Genomic DNA, 19,946 nt, shown 5'->3' with positions numbered 1-19,946 from the left:
ACAGGAGAGAAATTGGAACGTAAACATTCATTTTTTTTATGGCGCATGCACACGGTCGCCAGGTGTACAGTGTTTCCTCCGACACATTGGTGAGGCTGGCTTCAGGGTTAAGTGGGCGTTGTGTCAAGAGGCAGTGTGGCTTGGTTGGGTCGTGTTTCAAAGAACGCATGGCTCTCGACCTTTGCCTCTCCTGAGTCCGTATCGGGAGTTGCAGCGATGTGACAAGACTGTAACTACCAATTGGCTACCATGAAATTGGGGAGAAAAGTAGAGAAAAGTAAGTAGTCATGCCCCAAGTGAGGTCGGAGAGCGTGTCAGACGGACGGACGTCCCCTTCGCCCAGAGTGCATAAAAAGCCTTGGTAACAAAATGAACAATAGACCAGGAAACATGAGGCGGGAGCTAAATGTTTGGAATGGTTGGAACTTTGAAACTCAACATGAGAGATGGCAAGCTGCAGCTCATGTCTATTGTGGTCTGAATCCTGACTATCAACACGAGAGGAAGACAAACACCCCTCTCAGACAATCACTGGTACAGATGATTATCTGTCCTGAGTAAAATATCTCAAACTCTTCAAACCATCCTACTACCCTTGTCAAATCACTGTAGTACACTACTCTCATCACCCCACTGGAACCATTGGCACGGCTGGCTTATCTTCAAATAAGCAACTTCAAGAGCGAATGGAACAGAGTGAAATCTGTAGTTCTGCTCAGGACTACACGATGGAGAAGGACACCCACTTTTTTTTACAGATGCATGAGGTTATGAGTGTTCAGAATGCTGATATGATGAGAAGTAATGATTAATAAGATGACTGTTTATCGATGAAATAGATATATACCTTTTATAGTTTAATTCTGGAGATGGCATCTCTTTAAACAACCTTCTGTGGTACCCAAATCCTAATGAGTTAATTGTTACATTGATTAATTTAGTCGGGTAACAAAACATAGTTAGTGGATGAAATAAAAAAAAGTCATCAGATTAATGAAAGTAAAGTCATGACACTGTACTGTATACCTTTGACTTGCAGCTCTGGGTAAAGTTGACTATTGGCTCTTTCCAAATCTGAATATGCACAATTAGAGGGGAACACAAAACTGACCATAGATCAGTGTCTTGGAGCAACTTCATCCTACTCTACCTGGACTCTCACACGGGTCCTGGATTTTGATTGGGCAGTCACTTCAGAAGTGCAACATATTGCAGTTAGAGAATGAGTGATAAACAAATCTCGACAAGAAATGCATACATGTGATTGACCTAAACGGTCAAATTGTCTTTATTTGAACATTTAATGGTTTCACATTTATATAGCAATAGTTTTTCAAAAAATAACTTTTTTGCCTTTTCTCTGTTTTTCATATGTATTCAAAGCTTAATAAAACCTTGTATACCGAGTACTGAAGTTGCCTCTCTTTCTGTGAAAAATATAAATTGTGACATGTTTTATTATTTTGGCCTAGTTAATTCATTTAAGTATTTTAAAATTCCATTCATGGTGTTTTGTGTATTTTACTTATGTGTTGAATTTCCTGACATTCTGTGCAATTTTGTCAACGTATAATGAAGGTATGCTTCTGCAAACAGTATCACTACCTCCACCAGAGAAATACAAATTGACTCCATGGCAGTTATAGCCAGACCAATGAGAGCTATTATGTTTTTATAAAATAAGCTACACAGTTTAGTCCATCAGCTGTTTTGAAAAATAAAACCCAACAATTTCCCATTAGTCCATTCTCATGTCCATGGTTCTGTAAATGAAAGAAACAGACAGTGCATGGAACCCCTGAAATCTAAACCCAACATATTTCTGAACATGACCTAGTGAGCATACAATGTCATAATGATGTAATAGTTGTGGTTGAAGTCTGTTTTTTTTATGTCAGATATCCAAATATCTCAAGATGTCTTTTTCATGACCAATTGAATAAGTCTGGAAAAAGGTTGGACATTTTCTGAAAGACGTAAAAAAAATACGCCTGTATACAACAACCAGAATATGTCAGCCTGATGTCATTTCAACCAATTTCAACCATTTCAACCAATGTGTCACATTGCAAAGCTGGTCAGTCTAGAAACTATTTTAAGAACTTTACTTAAACAGTGATCCCTTCCTGTAGTATTATTTGATGATTACAAAACTTTTGAAATAGTGTCAAAGCTCTGAATTCTCCATACAATTTGGCAAATTCATCTCCACCACAACCACATATTTCATCACAAATGCGTCATCACACCAGCAGTACACCCTAGCATCATTATCCAAAAACCTACATCTAATTAAATAGCATCCTCAATTTTGTTCAAAATTACTTAAATAGTCCAAAATATTGCCAGCTTTCTCACAGTTTTAAATACACTCATACTTAAATTAAGTACCACAAGTTACAAAATAGGAAAACAAATTCTTATATCCTCTGCATTATCTCAGAAAAGCATTTCATTTACATCATTCATCTCAAAATTAAGATATTGATTTCTGTAATCCAAAAACATACAGCAAAGCAACAGAAAATTATTTTGCAGATTTAACCAACTTTCTGGTTACACCCGAGCCCAAGTATAAAGTTATATTATACAGTATGTCTTATTTAATATACATAATATATACTGAATATAAAAATATATATAAACTAAGGACAGTTATTTTGTATTCATCGCAGTCAGGATTTGCCCACCCCTGATCTATATAGTATATACTACAGTGTTTTTTTGCAGATAATACTATAGTATTCTATAGTATACTACAACATTCTATAGCAGAGGAGGCTGGTGGGAGGAGCTATAAGAGGATCGGCTCATTGCAATGGCTGGAATGGAATAAATAAAATGGTTTCAAACAGCAAACATACGGAAACCACATGTTTGACTCTGTTCCATTTACTCCATTGCAGCCATTAAAATGAGCTCGTCCTCCTATAGCCCTCCCACCAGCCTCCTTGGCTCTATAGTATGTAAAGTCCTACACATGATCAAGGGATACTACAGTGTGTAGTATAGTATTCTACAGTATACAACAGTTTACTACAGAATTCTATTGTAAGTACGGTAGTATTCTATAGTAAACCATAGTATTTTTTCATGTGGGTGTACCCAGTGTTTCTGAGACCAAAGAGTTTTAGGGTGCATGTCTTCCCCTTATTCCCATTAAAGTGCAGTAGAGACACATGAATGGTACAGTTTTTCTTCTTTCCTTGCACATATTGCATTTATGCTTTAAGCCATATTATAATCTTTCATTTTAAAGTGCTGATGCATAAATGTCATACTATGCTTTTTTTATTGAAGAGTTACATAAATAAACTATACAACTATCTATCTTTCTAACTACCTATGTCTTTCTATGTATCTTTTAATAAGTAAAGCACTATATGAGGAAGGAATAGAGTGTCATTTGAGGTGCAGTCTTGGTGTCCGAGTCAGACCACTGTGAATACCTGATTGTTAGATTAAAGTCTGTCATCCAGAGAATGTCTGGTTTTGCTCAGTGTGTATACAGGCCTCTTTGTGCATGTGTCTCTCTAGACACATACACACACTCCAACACACTCAAGCAGTGTAGAGTTCAGAACCCATTCAGTAACACACACATTGCTCCAAGCTTTGCAGGAAGATAAGGTCAGTTCTCTATTCAGGAGGAAGTAAGGGTGGATTCAGAATGTGTAAGATTTTAAAACATTTAAACATCTTTCAAATTAACAGGGCTAACTCTGAACTGCTTGAAACGTTCTGAAACGTTTCTCCAAACCCCACGTCCAATGTTTCCTCAAATTTTGGGGGGCACTGAGCAAATTTTAGGTCGTGTGAGCTGAAAATTGAACATTGTGAGAATTCTGTGCAATTTCCAGCGCGCATTTACAGTGAACACTGAGGCTGTACCCTTACAGTTTTAGAAAGTAGCCAATAGGCTATTATGGCTATTTGAACTTAATGGTAGGCCTACCAACACAACCAATGGAGCAAATCCCATAACATTTTCACATGGAAATAGCTTTTGTTTTCTATGCGCTACAGTAGCCTATATGTATTGTTCAATGCAGGCCTACACTTCATGAGGCTTTTAAAAACGTTTTTACATTGACATTAATCAATTATTTTTTTTGTAACACCATGGGCCAAAAAGGTGATTGCATTGTGTTGTATGATGGAATAAACCATTTCACAAAATAAAATGAATTACTATTACCATACAGAGAATTAGACAATATAGGCTACCCCTCTGTCTATTGGCTTATTTGCATATTCAAGCATGACTCAAAATACATTGCCCCTTTAATTAAGACAAAAGCTTCTTATCTGACTTGCCTTTCAACAAGTGCTTGAAATGTAGCCTACAAGGTTTGTGCTCTTGTAGGAAGCAGTAACTCCCCATTGCTGACCTATACTTATATGTAACTGGTCTAATAACTAACTAACTATCAAAGAATATCAACAAATGTGCACTTGCACGGCTCTGCACTCTGATCTGAAATCATCTGAAAAGCGCATTCACTTGGTGATTGAAAGATGCTTGTGGGCTACCCCAGACAATATAATTATACTCCGTTGTGCACTGGCCTTGCGTACAACACAATCACAGACTCAATCTTGCAGAGTTTGATTTGTTTTGTTGCATTGAAAATGGTGTGATATAATGTTGATTGAATCACAGGAAAGACGTTGATCTATATAGGGCGAACTCAGTGAATTTCAATCTCTTGCATCTCTGAGCACAGCATGGCATTTCTTCTGTGCTGCAGTCCTGGAGGAAGTACGTGCAGTTTAGAGGGAACATTCCCCAGGTCTCTGGGGTTGGGCTGGTGGAATAAGAAGTGAGAAATCAACCAGTTGGGCTGGTGGAATAAGAAGTGAAGAATAAACCATAAAGAAATTTCCCAGTCAAGAGTCAGTTTCCCAACCTCTGAAACAGAGGTGCTGGGGCTGCCTTAATTTGCTTCATCTGCGCCCAGGGAGCAGTTGTTGTTAGGGCTTAACTGCCTTGCTCAAGGACAGAACAGCAGATATTTCCACCTTGCCGGCTCAGGGATTCTAACCAATAACCTTTCGGTTACTAGCCTAATGCTCTTAAGCGCTAGGCAAACTGGAGTTCTAAATAAAGCATGACCGATGCTTCTGGAAGATTCTCTTGTCATAGTATACTATACTATTTTCATATTGCGAAGGTTCAGTCATACTCATGAAGACTTGAACATCAATGTAAACAGTACTCCAATTTACAGCAGCCTTTGTAAATCCTAGGCCAAGGTGTGTGTTTGTGTGTTGGACATGACTCCTGCTTCTGCTCTGTGGGTTTCAGTGGTTGATTTAGGGCTCTCCTGTAGTTCTGTGATTTTCAATAGCTCAGCGTGTTGTAATATGGTGCTGGCAACATTAGATTTGTGGGTTTTATTTCTGCATGGGCCAGATACTGAATACTGTATGTGAATTAACTGTAAAGCCGTATTCCTGTGAGTCTACCAGAAAGGGTTGCTGTTCTGTCAGTCTGCAAAGGATGTCGTTGCTCAGACATATGTTCAGAGAGTCTGCATGGGACACCTGTTCTGTGTGTTCAACTGCTGAGGGCAGTGTGGCAGCAGCTGCAGGAGGTTATTTTGGAAGGAGAGGGTGCAGTTACAATACACCTAGGAGCCAATAAGGGGTGCTGTTCTATGTCATCAGCACTGGGTTATGTTGTTGTGTGGGTCTGGCAGCAGTGTATAGTATTGTTCTATGGGTCTGGCAGAAGGTGAGAGTGCTGTTCTGTATGTCTAACATTAAGGGGCGCTGTGAGCCAGTGAGCTCTATAGGAGCCATGTCAATCATGTGGTGTATCTGTGTGGTTAGTTCTCTGACTCTGCCAGTAGGGGTCAGTGTGTCTATGTGTAATTCAGTGTGTTGGCCAGTGGTAGGTGGTGTGTGATTAACTAGCTGCCCTCTATGAGCTTGGCCAAGCTGTCCCTGAGCTCTGTCAGCTCAAATATCTTCCCATCCAGCATCTCCAGTAGGGTCCTTAGGCTCTTCCTGAAGTTCTCCTGCTCTTCCTGACTTTCTTCCAATCGCTGCTCAGCTCCCAGGAGCTGCTCCTCTAACACTCGCCCATGCAACTCCGTCTCCTGTGGAGGGAAGAGAGGGGGGAGAGAGCAAGTCTCAAGTCACAAGGCCCAAGTCTCAAGTTGAGTCCCAAGTAGAACGGGTCGAGATACATGTTGTTCAACAACAAATATTTTTCTATTTATTGAGGCTACAAGACAGCCCTTTTCACATTTTGATTATGTAATAATTCATTTGAATTTTTTTTCCAAATATCAAGCTCCATAAGTAAACAGTTCATATTCTTGATCACCAAAATTTTGGGGAGCTGCAGATTTCATTTATAGCAGTTCTCTCTCCCTACAATTTCACTTTAGCCTATAGCATTTCAGCAAATCAGCAATTTGTTCAGTGGTTTTCAAACTTTATGGCTATCATTACAGCCATAAACGGTGACAGATTTTCACAACGCAAGAATCAGAAATAAACTGTGTTTTCACCTGCATTTTGAGCTGAAAGTCATTCATGTTAGCAGTCAATATCAATTAGGGATATCATGTCACATTGTCACTTCTCTGGAGTCCAGAGCAAGCAGGATCATATGTGACTTGTTTCGGGAAACTAGGGGTACTAGGCGTCACTACCTAGAGGCATTTTGCATGTATTTAATCAAATTTAGTTTTGGGGCGGAAATTCCTTCTGGAACATGTGAACTTTCATGTGCCTTAATAACAAACGTGTATGCCATCTATAAATACGAATAAAATAATTTACGAGTCTAGTTGGTTTTGCCATGGAAAAAGACTGGAACCTTCCGGCTAGCCATGATTGGCTGAGATAATGGATGGGCTGGACATTCCCGAGAGATGACTTTGGATTGGTCTGCCATGTGGCACATGTGTGTCTATAATATGAGCTGAACAGTATGTGTAGGTAATCCTTTTTAACGCCACTTTTTTTAAAGATATCACGTAGTAGAACTGCAAAAGTTGCTCTTCACTTTCTGGAGGACCGAGTTTTGAAATCAGTGGGAATTACAGTATGATAGTTAAGGAGATTTGATTGCAAATATACAGAGGGAGTCGAAAAGAGAACACACAGAAGGCTGTTGTATAGGTCACACATGGCATCCGTGACAGAGAGGGAGAAGTGTCCAACCATGTATACGGGTAAGATAGTCTAGCTCGCTAAATTTTCAGATAGGTTTAAGAAAGTCATTTTCCTTTCAAGTTAAAGTGCACCGTTAGCTAGCTATCATTATCTGACAGCCTCGCTAACTAACGTTACGTGTATGATCTGTGTAGTAATATTATTCGTATCTCAGAGCCACTTTATGAGTTGGGATTATGGTTCATTGTTTAGCTAGCTACTTACATGTATAAACAAAATACTCCATTATGCAAGTAACTATTTCACTACATCTTCTGTATCCTGTGTATGTGACAAATAAACTTAGATTTAATTTGATATATTATGTGTTTACCAGAGACAGGAATGTGAAGAACATGACCTGCACCAAAGTAAAATTAGGATATAACGGGTGTGTTCATAAATTCAAACTGCAGTGCCAGAGTGCGCTCAGAGTGTGCTCTGGGCATTCGTAAATTCAGAGCATTGCCAGATTGTCCATTTGTAAATTCAGAGCATTTCGCTCTCGGAGTGTTCAGAGTGACACTGGATGCTCTGGCCAATGATTAGGCAACTTCCAGATACAACTGAGAGAACACCTCACTCTGACCAATTTACTCGCACTACCAGAGCTGATTAGGCTGTTTTCATGTTATCCAGAGCTTTGGTGACTAACTGTGCTGCTGGCAACAATTTAATTACACTTTTTTTGCAAACTTTTACTGACACCGGCCATATTCAACAGGTTTTGAGCATTCGCAAATGTATCAGTTATTCTGCGGAGTATGTAGCCAGAGCAAATTTTCTAACACACCCAAAGCTAGGCCATTGAGACTGTCCAAGTTCTAAAATTCTCTAGTAGTGTCACGGCCGTCAAAGGAAGTGGACCAAAGCGCAGCGTTGTGAGCGCACATATTCCTTTTATTTAGGATGATGCCGACAAAAACAATACAAAACAAACGTGAAGCTTAAGGGCTATGTGCCACAAAGTTAACTACCCACCAAGACAGGTGGGAAAAGGGCTGCCTAAGTATGGTTCCCAATCAGAGACAACGACAGACAGCTGTCCCTGATTGAGAACCATACCCGGCCAAAACAAAGAAATACAAAACATAGAAAAATGAACATAGAATGCCCACCCAAATCACACCCTGACCAAACCAAAATAGAGACATAAAAAGCTCTCTATGGTCAGGGCATGACAAGTAGAATGCCCTGCTTTTATTTTGTCATGGCTCGCCATACACTAAATAACGATCTTGTTGTGAGTTTATCTTCCTGTAATAATGAAGACAAATGAGCTAAAGTGAAGACATTGTTAGCTATATATGGTCATTATTTGAACTGATAGCAAGCTCTAGCTAACTAGCTAGAAATGAACTAAAACAATGTTTAGATAGTTACATTTAGTTGCCAAGTTTGCTAGATTGACATATACTAAATTCATTTTTAAACGGTTGGGTTTATTGGTGTTAAAATACACTAGTTATGCTATTTTGTACACTAGGCTGCTGATGTCATGAAGCCTGTATTTTGTGTGATTCTACTTTTTCATAATGACAACAACCAATTTGAAGGCGGATGACAATGTTCATGATGTCACTGCGACAACTAAACTCAGAAAAAAAAGAAACGTCCTCTTACTGTCAACTGCGTTTATTTTCAGCGAACTTAACATGTGTAAATATTTGTATGAACATAACAGGATTCAACAACTGAGACATAAACTGAACAAGTTCCAGACACGTGACTGAGTAATGCGTCCCTGAACAAAGGGGGGGATCAAAATCAAAAGTAACAGTCAGTATCTGGTGTGGCCACCAACTGCATTATGTACTGCAGTGCATCTCCTCCTCATGGACTGCACCAGATTTGCCAGTTCTTGCTGTGAGATGTTACCCCATTCTTCCACCAAGGCACCTGCAAGTTCCCGGACATTTCTGGTGGAATGGCCCTAGCCCTCACCCTCCGATCCAACAGGTCCCAGATGTGCTCAATGGGATTGAGATCCTGGCTCTTCGCTGGCCATGGCAGAACACTGACATTTTTGTCTTGCAGGAAATCACGCACGAACGAGCAGTATGGCTGATGGCATTATCATGCTGGGGGGTCATGTCAGGATGAGCCTGCAGGAAGGGTACCACATGAGGGAGGAGGATGTCTTCCCAGTAACACATAGTGATGAGATTACCTGCAGTGACAACAAGCTCAGTCCAATGATGCTGTGACACACCGCCCCAGACCATGACGGACCCTCCAAATTGATCCCTCTCCAGTGTACAGGCCTCGGTGTCACGCTCATTCCTTCGATGATAAACGCAAATCCGACCATCATCCCTGGTGAGACAAAACCGCAACTCGTCAGTGAAGAGCACAGTCCTGTCTGGTATAGCAACGGAGGGTTTGTGCCCATAGGTGACGTTGTTGCCAGTGATGTCTGGTGAGGACCTGCCTTACAACAGGCCTACAAGCCCTCAGTCCAGCCTCTCTCAGCCTATTGCGGACAGTCTGAGCACTGATGGAGGGATTGTGCGTTCCTGATGTAACTCGGGAAGTTGTTGTTGCCATCCCATACCTGTCCCGCAGGTGTGATGTTCGGATGTAACGATCCTGTGCAGGTGTTGCTACACGTGGTCTGCCACTGCAAGGACGATCAGCTGTCCATCCTGTCTCCCTGTAGCGCTGTCTTAGGCATCTCACAGTACGGACATTGCAATTTATTGGCCCTGCAGTCCACATGCCTACTTGCAGCATGCCTAAGGCATGTTCATGCAGATGAGCAGGGAACCTGGGCATCTTTCTTTTGGTGATTTTCAAAGTCAGTAGAAAGGCCTCTCTTCATAACTGTGACCTAAATTGCCTACCATCTGTAAGCTGTTAGTGTCTTAACGACCTTTCCAAAAGTGCATGTTCATTAATTGTTAATGTTTCATTGAACAAGCATGGGAAACAGTGTATAAACCCTTTAGTTTAGATGATCTGTGAAGTGCTTTGGATTTTTACAAATTATCTTTTAAAGACAGGTTCTTGAAAAAGGGCCATTTATTTTTTTTGCTGAATTTATAAACCAGCCTATAGTCTTTACATCTTTGGTTGTTTAGTACATAACCTCACATTACATGGACTCACAGAAGTTTGCTTTATTCACTGCTTCAGCACATTCTGCCCACCCAGATGTCTTAGCCGTGTCTGAATCCTGGCTTAGGAAAACCATCAAAACCCCTGAAATTTCCATCCCCGACTATAACATTTTCCGCCAAGATAGAACTGCCAAAGGGGGCGGCATTGCAATCTACTGCAGCGATAGCCTACAGAGTTCTGTCTTCCTATCCAGGTCTATACCAAAACAATTTGAGCTTCTTCTTCTAAAAATGCACCTTTCCAGAAACAAGTCTCTCATCGTTTCTGCTTGCTATAGACCACTCTCTGCCCCCAGCTGTGCCCTGGACACATTTACATTTTACATTTAAGTAATTTAGCAGACGCTCTTATCCAGAGCGACTTACAAATTGGGCACCCTATGTGAATTGATTGCCCCCCATCTGTCGTCTGAGTTCATGCTGCTAGGTGACCTAAACTGGGACATGCTTAACACCCCGGCCATCCTACAATCTAAACTTGATGCCCTCAATCTCACATAAATGATCAATGAACCTACCAGGTACAACCCCAAATCCGTAAACACGGGCACCCTCATAGATATCATCCTAACTTGCCCTCCAAATAAACCTCTGCTGTTTTCCACCAAGATCTCAGTGATCACTGCCTCATTGCCTGCATTCGTAATGGCGTCTGCGGTCAAACGTCCACCACTCATCACTGTCAAACGCTCCCTAAAAAGCTTCAGCGAACAGGCCTTTCTAATCGACCTGGCCGGGGTATCCTGGAATGACATTGACCTCATCCCGTCAGTAGACGATGCCTGGTTATTCTTTAAAAATGCCTTCCTCACCATCTTAAATAAGCATGCTCCATTAAAAAAAATAGAACCAGGAACAGGTATAGCACTTGGTTCACTCCAGACCTGTCTGCCCTTGACCAGCACAAAAGCACCCTGTGGCGTTCTGCATTAACCATCGAATAGCCCCCGTGATATGCAACTTTTCAGGGAAGTTAGGAACCAATATACACAGGCAGTTAGGAAAGCTAAGGCTATCTATTTCAAAAAGAGATTTGCATCCTGTAGTACAAACTCAAAAAAGTTCTGGGACACTGTAAAGTCCATGGAGAACAAGAGCACCTCCTACCAGCTGCCCACTGCACTGAGGCTAGGAAATACTGTCACTACCGATAAATCCACAATAATTGAGAATTTCAATAAGCATTTCTCTACGGCTGGCTATGCTTTCCACCTGGCTACCCCTACCCCGGTCAACAGTCCTGCACTCCCCACAGCAACTTGCCCAAACCTCCCCCACTTCTCCTTCACCGAAATCCAGATAGCTGATGTTCTGAAAGAGCTGCAAAATCTGGACCCCTACAAATCAGCCGGGCTAGACAATCTGGACCCTTTCTAAAATGATCTGCCCGAAATTGTTGCAACCCCTATTACTAGCCTGTTCAACCTCTCTTTTGTATTATCTGAGATTCCCATAGATTGGAAAGCTGTCACGGTCATACCTCTCTTCAAAGAGAAAGACAATCTAGACCCAAACTGCTTCAGACCTATATCTATTCTACCCTGCCTTTCTAAGGTCTTTGAAAGGTAAGTTATCAAACAGATTACCGACCATTTCTAATCTCACCATACATTCTCCGCTATGCAATCTGGTTTCAAAGCTGGTCATGGGAGTACCTCAGCCACGCTCAAGATCCTAAACGATATCATAACCGCCATCGATAAGAGACATTACTGTGCAGCCGTATTCATCGACATGGCTAAGGCTTTCGACTCTGTCAATTGCAACATTCTTATTGGCAGACTCAACAGCCTTGGTTTCTCAAATGATTGTCTCACTTGGTTCACCAACTACTTCTCCGATAAATTCCAGTATGTCAAATCGGAGGGCCTGTTGTATGTCAAATCGGAGCACCACAGAAGCACCACCTTATCTCAGCTCACTGGTCACCATAGCAGCACCCACCCATAGCACGTGATCCAGCAGGTATATCTCACTGGTCACCCCCAAAGCCAATTATTCCTTTGACCGCCTCTCCTTCCAGTTCTCTGCGGCCAATAACTGGAACAAACTGCAAAAATCTCTGAAGGTGGAGACTCTTACCTCCCTCACTAGATTTAAGCACCAGCTGTCACAGCAGCTCACAGATCACTGCACCTGTACATAGCTCATCTGTAAATAGCCCATCCAATCTACCTCATCCCCATACTGTATTTATTTATTTATTTATTTATCTTGCTCCTTTGCACCCCAGTATCTCTACTTGAACATTCATCTTCTGCACACCCTACCATTCTAGTGTGTAATTGCTATATCGTAATTACTTTGCCACCATGGCCTATTTATTGCCTTTACCTCTCTTATCCTACCTCACTTGCACATGCTTTTTATAGATTTTTCTACTGTATTATTGATTGTATGCTTGTTTATTCCATGTGTAACTCTCTGTTGTTGTATGTGTCGAACTGCTTTGCTTTATCTTGGCCAGGTCGCAGTTGCAAATGAGAACTTGTTCTCAACTAGCATACCTGGTTAAATAAAGGTGAAATAAAAAATATATATAAAAAGATTTGAATCCTTAAAGAGATGGGTGGGACTAAGGCTTAAGAGGGTGTGAACGATGCTGAATGGGTGTAGACAAAGAAGAGCTCTCCAGTAGGTTTACCAAAACATTTAAGGGTCATTTTCTCAAAAGTGAGGTTACAAGTTAATCAACTTTCAAAGCAGATTTTACTTTCCCATTGTTCCTCAATTGTAGTGTATGTATGATATATCATTTTCTAGTTTCTACCTTTATCCAATGTAAAAAAAAAACACAATTTAAAATGTTGCTACATAAGACCAAATCAAGCCAGTCGGTCACATAAGGCCTACCTTTATGCAGCGGAGGTTGCAGGATCAGATGGAAAGCATGATCTGTCTCTAGCCTTTTTCTTCCTCACAAATATAGAATTAATTTGCCAGAATATGTTACATCGTCATCCCATAAGTATTGAAGGTACTGCATCGTTACAGCTAACTTTAGACATATAGCCAGTACCACTGAGGTATAACATTATAACCGACCCAAACACCTAGGCCTATCTGAAATATAAAAATGATCAACGAAATCACCAGGTAGCCTATTGTTGTGGCAAAGATGTGTTTATACAGATTGCTAAACGGTACTTTATATGGATAATATTAATATTAAAAAAGAGCTTGTCACATCTACTCCGGCACGCAACACACTGGAATACTAACCACTGGTCCTGGGATTCATCATCATGCACACCTGGCATCCTTCATTATGCGTACCTGCAGATCATCATGATTCACACCTAGACACCATTACCGTCTTCATTACCTCCCTTTATATGTCCCTCCATTATGTTAATTCCCCAGTTGGTATTGTTTCCTGTTATCTCGCCACTGTCATGCTGTCTTGTTTCATGTTTTTTTATTAATTGTTTCACCTGCACCTGCTTCTCGACTCACAGGGGAGAATGAATAGATGACCAATCAGATCAGTAGCAATTTACATCCAATCAAAGGTTGAATGAACTCACATTTGAATGAACTGCAGTTTACCACAGTGCACTTTGTTTTTATCATGGGTGAAAGGTTTTGCACTAATCACTGCTTCCTTTATCATAAAGTAGGATAGTCCTGTTTGATGTTGCATAGGTGAAAACTTTGCATCCTGTTAATTTATAAAGCCTTTTTGCAAAAACTCCTGCATTACTTAACATTGCTACTACTAACATTGCTACTACTAACGTACGAGATACCATACCCAGTCACAGGGATGGCTAATACTTTAAATTTCGTCTGTTACTTTAGATAAAAGGGTCATTCGACAAAAATAGTGCCTTTTGCGTCCCTTTGATATTTTAAGTAGACATGCACCAATATTGATTTTTAAAAGCCTGTTATATTAAATTAAATGCCTTTTAATATAGACCACATGAGTCAATAAATCAAGATTTTTTATATGAATAAAGACTTCCTAAAGTGCCAAGACTTTTGATATGTCCCTCTGTGCAATTCTCGTTTGTGACTTATAAGAAGATTTTAACCCATTTAACCACAATATTTCTCCATGTTAAAGCACTAATTATTTTGTTTCTTTGACAGTCATTTCTGAAGATTATGATTTATTTCATGTGGTTAGTGATTAATTTATACGTCTGTCCTTAATTTTAATATCAACCCTGTTACGTGAACTGAACTCTCATTTTAATATGAAACTATTCATTTTTAACATTTACATTTACATTTAAGTCATTTAGCAGACGCTCTTATCCAGAGCGACTTACAAATTGGTGCATACACCTTATGACATCCAGTGGAACAGCCACTTGCATCTAAATCTTTTTTTTGGGGGGAGAAGGGGGGTGAGAAGGATTACTTACCCTTACCTACCCTATCCTAGGTATTCCTTGAAGAGGTGGGGTTTCAGGTGTCTCCGGAAGGTGGTGATTGACTCCGCTGTCCTGGCGTCGTGAGGGAGTTTGTTCCACCATTGGGGGGCCAGATCAGCGAACAGTTTTGACTGGGCTGAGCGGGAACTGTACTTCCTCAGTGGTAGGGAGGCGAGCAGGCCAGAGGTGGATGAACGCAGTGCCCTTGTTTGGGTGTAGGGCCTGATCAGAGCCTGGAGGTACTGAGGTGCCGTTCCCCTCACAGCTCCGTAGGCAAGCACCATGGTCTTGTAGCGGATGCGAGCTTCAACTGGAAGCCAGTGGAGAGAGCGGAGGAGCGGGGTGACGTGAGAGAACTTGGGAAGGTTGAACACCAGACGGGCTGCGGCGTTCTGGATGAGTTGTAGGGGTTTAATGGCACAGGCAGGGAGCCCAGCCAACAGCGAGTTGCAGTAATCAAGACGGGAGATGACAAGTGCCTGGATTAGGACCTGCGCCGCTTCCTGTGTGAGGCAGGGTCGTACTCTGCGGATGTTGTAGAGCATGAACCTACAGGAACGGGACACCGCCTTGATGTTAGTTGAGAACGTCAGGGTGTTGTCCAGGATCACGCCAAGGTTCTTAGCGCTCTGGGAGGAGGACACAATGGAGTTGTCAACCGTGATGGCGAGATCATGGAACGGGCAGTCCTTCCCCGGGAGGAAGAGGAGCTCCGTCTTGCTGAGGTTCAGCTTGAGGTGGTGATCCGTCATCCACACTGATATGTCTGCCAGACATGCAGAGATGCGATTCGCCACCTGGTCATCAGAAGGGGGAAAGGAGAAGATTAATTGTGTGTCGTCTGCATAGCAATGATAGGAGAGACCATGTGAGGTTATGACAGAGCCAAGTGACTTGGTGTATAGCGAGAATAAGAGAGGGCCTAGAACAGAGCCCTGGGGACACCAGTGGTGAGAGCGCGTGGTGAGGAGACAGATTCTCGCCACGCCACCTGGTAGGAGCGACCTGTCAGGTAGGACGCAATCCAAGCGTGGGCCGCGCCGGAGATGCCCAACTCGGAGAGGGTGGAGAGGAGGATCTGATGGTTCACAGTATCGAAGGCAGCCGATAGGTCTAGAAGGATGAGAGCAGAGGAGAGAGAGTTAGCTTTAGCAGTGCGGAGCGCCTCCGTGATACAGAGAAGAGCAGTCTCAGTTGAATGACTAGTCTTGAAACCTGACTGATTTGGATCAAGAAGGTCATTCTGAGAGAGATAGCGGTAGAGCTGGCCAAGGACGGCACGCTCAAGAGTTTTGGAGAAAGAGAGAAGGGATACTGGTCTGTAGTTGTTGACATCGGAGGGATCGAGTGTAGGTTTTTTCAGAAGGGGTGCAACTCTCGCTCTCTTGAAGACGGGAGGGACGTAGCCAGCGGTCAGGGATGAGTTGATGAGCGAGGTGAGGTAAGGGAGAAGGTCTCCGGAAATGGTCTGGAGAAGAGAGGAGGGGATAGGGTCAAGCGGGCAGGTTGTTGGGCGGCCGGCCGTCACAAGACGCGAGATTTCATCTGGAGAGAGAGGGAGAAAGAGGTCAGAGCATAGGGTAGGGCAGTGTGAGCAGAACCAGCGGTGTCGTTTGACTTAGCAAATGAGGATCGGATGTCGTCGACCTTCTTTTCAAAATGGTTGACGAAGTCATCTGCAGAGAGGGAGGGGGAGGAGGATTCAGGAGGGAGGAGAAGGTGGCAAAGAGCTTCCTAGGGTTAGAGGCAGATGCTTGGAATTTAGAATGGTAGAAAGTGGCTTTAGCAGCAGAGACAGAGGAGGAAAATGTAGAGAGGAGGGAGTGAAAGGATGCCAGGTCCGCAGGGAGGCGAGTTTTCCTCCATTTCCGCTCGGCTGCCCGGAGCCCTGTTCTGTGAGCTCGCAAGGAGTCGTCGAGCCACGGAGCGGGAGGGGAGGATCGAGCTGGCCTGGAGGATAGGGGACATAGGGAGTCAAAGGATGCAGTAAGGGAGGAGAGGAGGGTTGAGGAGGCAGAATCAGGAGATAGGTTGGAGAAAGTTTGAGCAGAGGGGAAGAGATGATAGGATGGAAGAGCAGAGAGTAGCGGGGGAGAGAGAGCGAAGGTTGGGACGGCGCGATACCATCCGAGTAGGGGCAGTGTGGGAAGTGTTGGATGAGAGCGAGAGGGAAAAGGATACAAGGTAGTGGTCGGAGACTTGGAGGGGAGTTGCAATGAGGTTAGTGGAAGAACAGCATCTAGTAAAGATGAGGTCAAGCGTATTGCCTGCCTTGTGAGTAGGGGGGGAAGGTGAGAGGGTGAGGTCAAAAGAGGAGAGGAGTGGAAGGAAGGAGGCAGAGAGGAATGAGTCAAAGGTAGACGTGGGGAGGTTAAAGTCGCCCAGAACTGTGAGAGGTGAGCCGTCCTCAGGAAAGGAGCTTATCAAGGCATCAAGCTCATTGATGAACTCTCCGAGGGAACCTGGAGGGCGATAAATGATAAGGATGTTAAGCTTGAAAGGGCTGGTAACTGTGACAGCATGGAATTCAAAGGAGGCGATAGACAGATGGGTAAGGGGAGAAAAGAGAAAGACCACTTGGGAGAGATGAGGATCCCGGTGCCACCACCCCGCTGACCAGAAGCTCTCGGGGTGTGCGAGAACACGTGGGCGGACGAGGAGAGAGCAGTAGGAGTAGCAGTGTTATCTGTGGTGATCCATGTTTCCATCAGTGCCAAGAAGTCAAGGGACTGGAGGGAGGCATAGGCTGAGATGAACTCTGCCTTGTTGGCCGCAGATCGGCAGTTCCAGAGGCTACCGGAGACCTGGAACTCCACGTGGGTCGTACGCGCTGGGACCACCAGATTAGGGTGGTCGCGGCCACGCGGTGTGGAGCGTTTGTATGGTCTGTGCAGAGAGGAGAGAACAGGGATAGACAGACACATAGTTGACAGGCTACAGAAAAGGCTACGCTAATGCAAGGAGATTGGAATGACAAGTGGACTACACGTCTCGAATGTTCAGAAAGTTAAGCTTACGTAGCAAGAGTCTTATTGACTAAAATGATTAAAATGATACAGTACTGCTAAAGTAGGCTAGCTGGCAGTGGCTGCGTTGTTGACACTACACTAATCAAGTCGTTCCGTTGAGTGTAATAGTTTCTACAGTGCTGCTAATCGGGGGCTAGCTGGCTAGCTAGCAGTGTTGTTTACGTTACGTTAAAAGAACGACAATAGCTGGCTAGCTAACCTAGGAAATCGCTCTAGACTACACAATTATCTTTGAAACAAAGACGGCTATGTAGCTAGCTACGATCAAACAAATCAAACCGTTGTACTGTAATGAAATGTAAATGAAAATGTGATACTAACTGTGGAGCGAGCGGAATGCGACCGGGTTGTTGTTGGCTAGCTGTTAGCTGTTAGCTGTTGGCTAGCTAGCAGAGTCTCCTACGTTAAGGACGACAAATAGCTGGCTAGCGAACCTCAGTGAATTAAGATAATCACTCCAAGGCTACACACACTAAACTACACAATTATCTTGGAAACAAAGACAGCTATGTAGCTAGCTAACACTAGACTAATCAAGTCGTACAGTTGAGTGAATAGCACTACAGTGATGCTAATCTGTGTGCGTTAGCTAGCGCTTGCTAGCTCCTGGGCGAATAGCAGTGAAGGCTACGTTAGGGCGACGAAATACGATAATTATGCAATTATCTCTGATACAAGGACGGCTATGTTGCTAGCTAAGAAGAATTGCTAAGATTAGACAAATCAACCGTTGTACTATAATGAAATGTAATGAAAAAGTTATACAACCTGCAGAGCGAAGTGCGAATGCGACCGCTCGCCCCAACCCGGAACCGGAAACGAAATGGAATTTAACATTCAAATCATATTGTAAAAGCAGGTGGGCTGGTTCTTCTGTTTTCCTGATGTTTTGTGACTGGGTTGAGCATAACACGTCAACCCTGTTACCCATAGATAGACAGGCTAAAAATGTTTGAACAAATACATTGTTTTTGTGAACCCTGTATTCAATTGCTGAAATTTTCAACCCTGTTTACGGTCAACTCTGTTACTTTACAGCTGGATGCATTGGTGCCGTTTGGGCAATTCAGATTTTTGGTTGAAGACCTCTTTACATAGGAATGTGATTGTTTTTCATGATTGTGTTTTGTATTTTCTATGCTCCTATACTGCCTTGATTGTGTAATTGTTGAGATGCAGGGATCCCTTGCAAAAGAGACCTTGGTCTCAATGGGACTACTGTTACAATATAGGTTAAGGGCTCGATTCAATCCGTAGCGCTGAAGATCCGCATCATACGGTTGAAATTTAAAGGTCATTTTTCGATTGAGCTGACATATGCAGCGGTTACCGTGAATGCAGTCTCTGCAAACGCAGTAAACATGCCTTGGTATGGCAATCATGCAACAACGCAGGTCTTACACGCTACGGATTGAATTGATCCCTAATTAAAAATAAAACATACTGTGCAAATCAGAAGATAGGTAGAGAGAGTTGTAATGAGAGAAAATTGTTATTATATATGGGGTAGTTTAGTGTATGCACATAGATAGACAGCACAAAGATGTGTTTTCAAAGCTTGTTAAATTAGCAACAGCTAGCTCTGGTCCAGGGTGTTATGGGCTGCTTACTGATGTGAAACAAACGAATGCACATTGGTGCTGTTGTGTTCCTAACAGTTCGATTGAAAAGTTACTATTTTTCCAAATAATTATCATCCATCATCTGCAACTTGTGTTGTGAAATCTGTTGTGAATGTATTGTAATGTTTTAACAATTGTATAACTGCCTTCATTTTGCTGGACCCCATGAAGAGTAGCTGCTGCCTTGGCATGGGGATCCATAATAAATACAAATACAAAAGTCTAAAGCAACTGATACAATGTACTCACCTGTAGTTTCTGTGTCAAGGAGTGTCTCTGCTCTAGCAGCTCGTTAGCGTTCTCCACTTCCTCTTTCAACCGCTCCATTTCCTGTGGGTGAGACAGGGAGTTTCAGAGAATCAAGATACACATTGTTACAGATTGTTATTTGCTATACAGTGCATTCGGAAAGTATTCAGACCCCTTCCCTGTCAAGGTGTGTCTAAAGGCGAAGTCAGGTGCAGGAGAGCAGAGTATTATAAATAAAGCGCACTTTATTAAAGTTCCAAAACGGGAGCACAACAAAACAAACGTGCTCAAAAACATGGAACAATAAAGTAAAGCGCTAAAGACCATCGTATGACATGAAAACAATTACACACAACACATGATGGGAAATATAGG

The 19,946-nt window shown here is 42.6% G+C and overlaps 1 protein-coding gene across 2 annotated transcripts in view; it reads right to left on the bottom strand.

Moving 5' to 3' along the window:
- Positions 1–1,259: 1,259 nt before the first annotated feature.
- homer1b (homer scaffold protein 1b) overlaps positions 1,260–19,946 on the bottom strand; it is a 96,318-nt gene continuing 77,631 nt past the window's right edge. For both annotated transcript variants that reach the window (XM_035786475.2, XM_035786473.2), the window contains 2 exons: positions 19,572–19,652; positions 1,260–6,104 (listed from right to left, as the gene is read on the bottom strand). In XM_035786475.2, coding sequence (XP_035642368.1) covers positions 5,916–6,104; positions 19,572–19,652 — 270 coding nt within the window. In that variant the 3' untranslated portion in view covers positions 1,260–5,915. The remainder of the gene's footprint in view (positions 6,105–19,571; positions 19,653–19,946) is intronic.

This window comes from Oncorhynchus keta, chromosome 14 (assembly GCF_023373465.1).
Source record: "Oncorhynchus keta strain PuntledgeMale-10-30-2019 chromosome 14, Oket_V2, whole genome shotgun sequence".
Classification (NCBI taxonomy): domain Eukaryota; kingdom Metazoa; phylum Chordata; class Actinopteri; order Salmoniformes; family Salmonidae; genus Oncorhynchus; species Oncorhynchus keta.
Note: the sequence above shows the minus strand (reverse complement) of the source record. Positions and strands in the feature narration are given on the sequence as shown.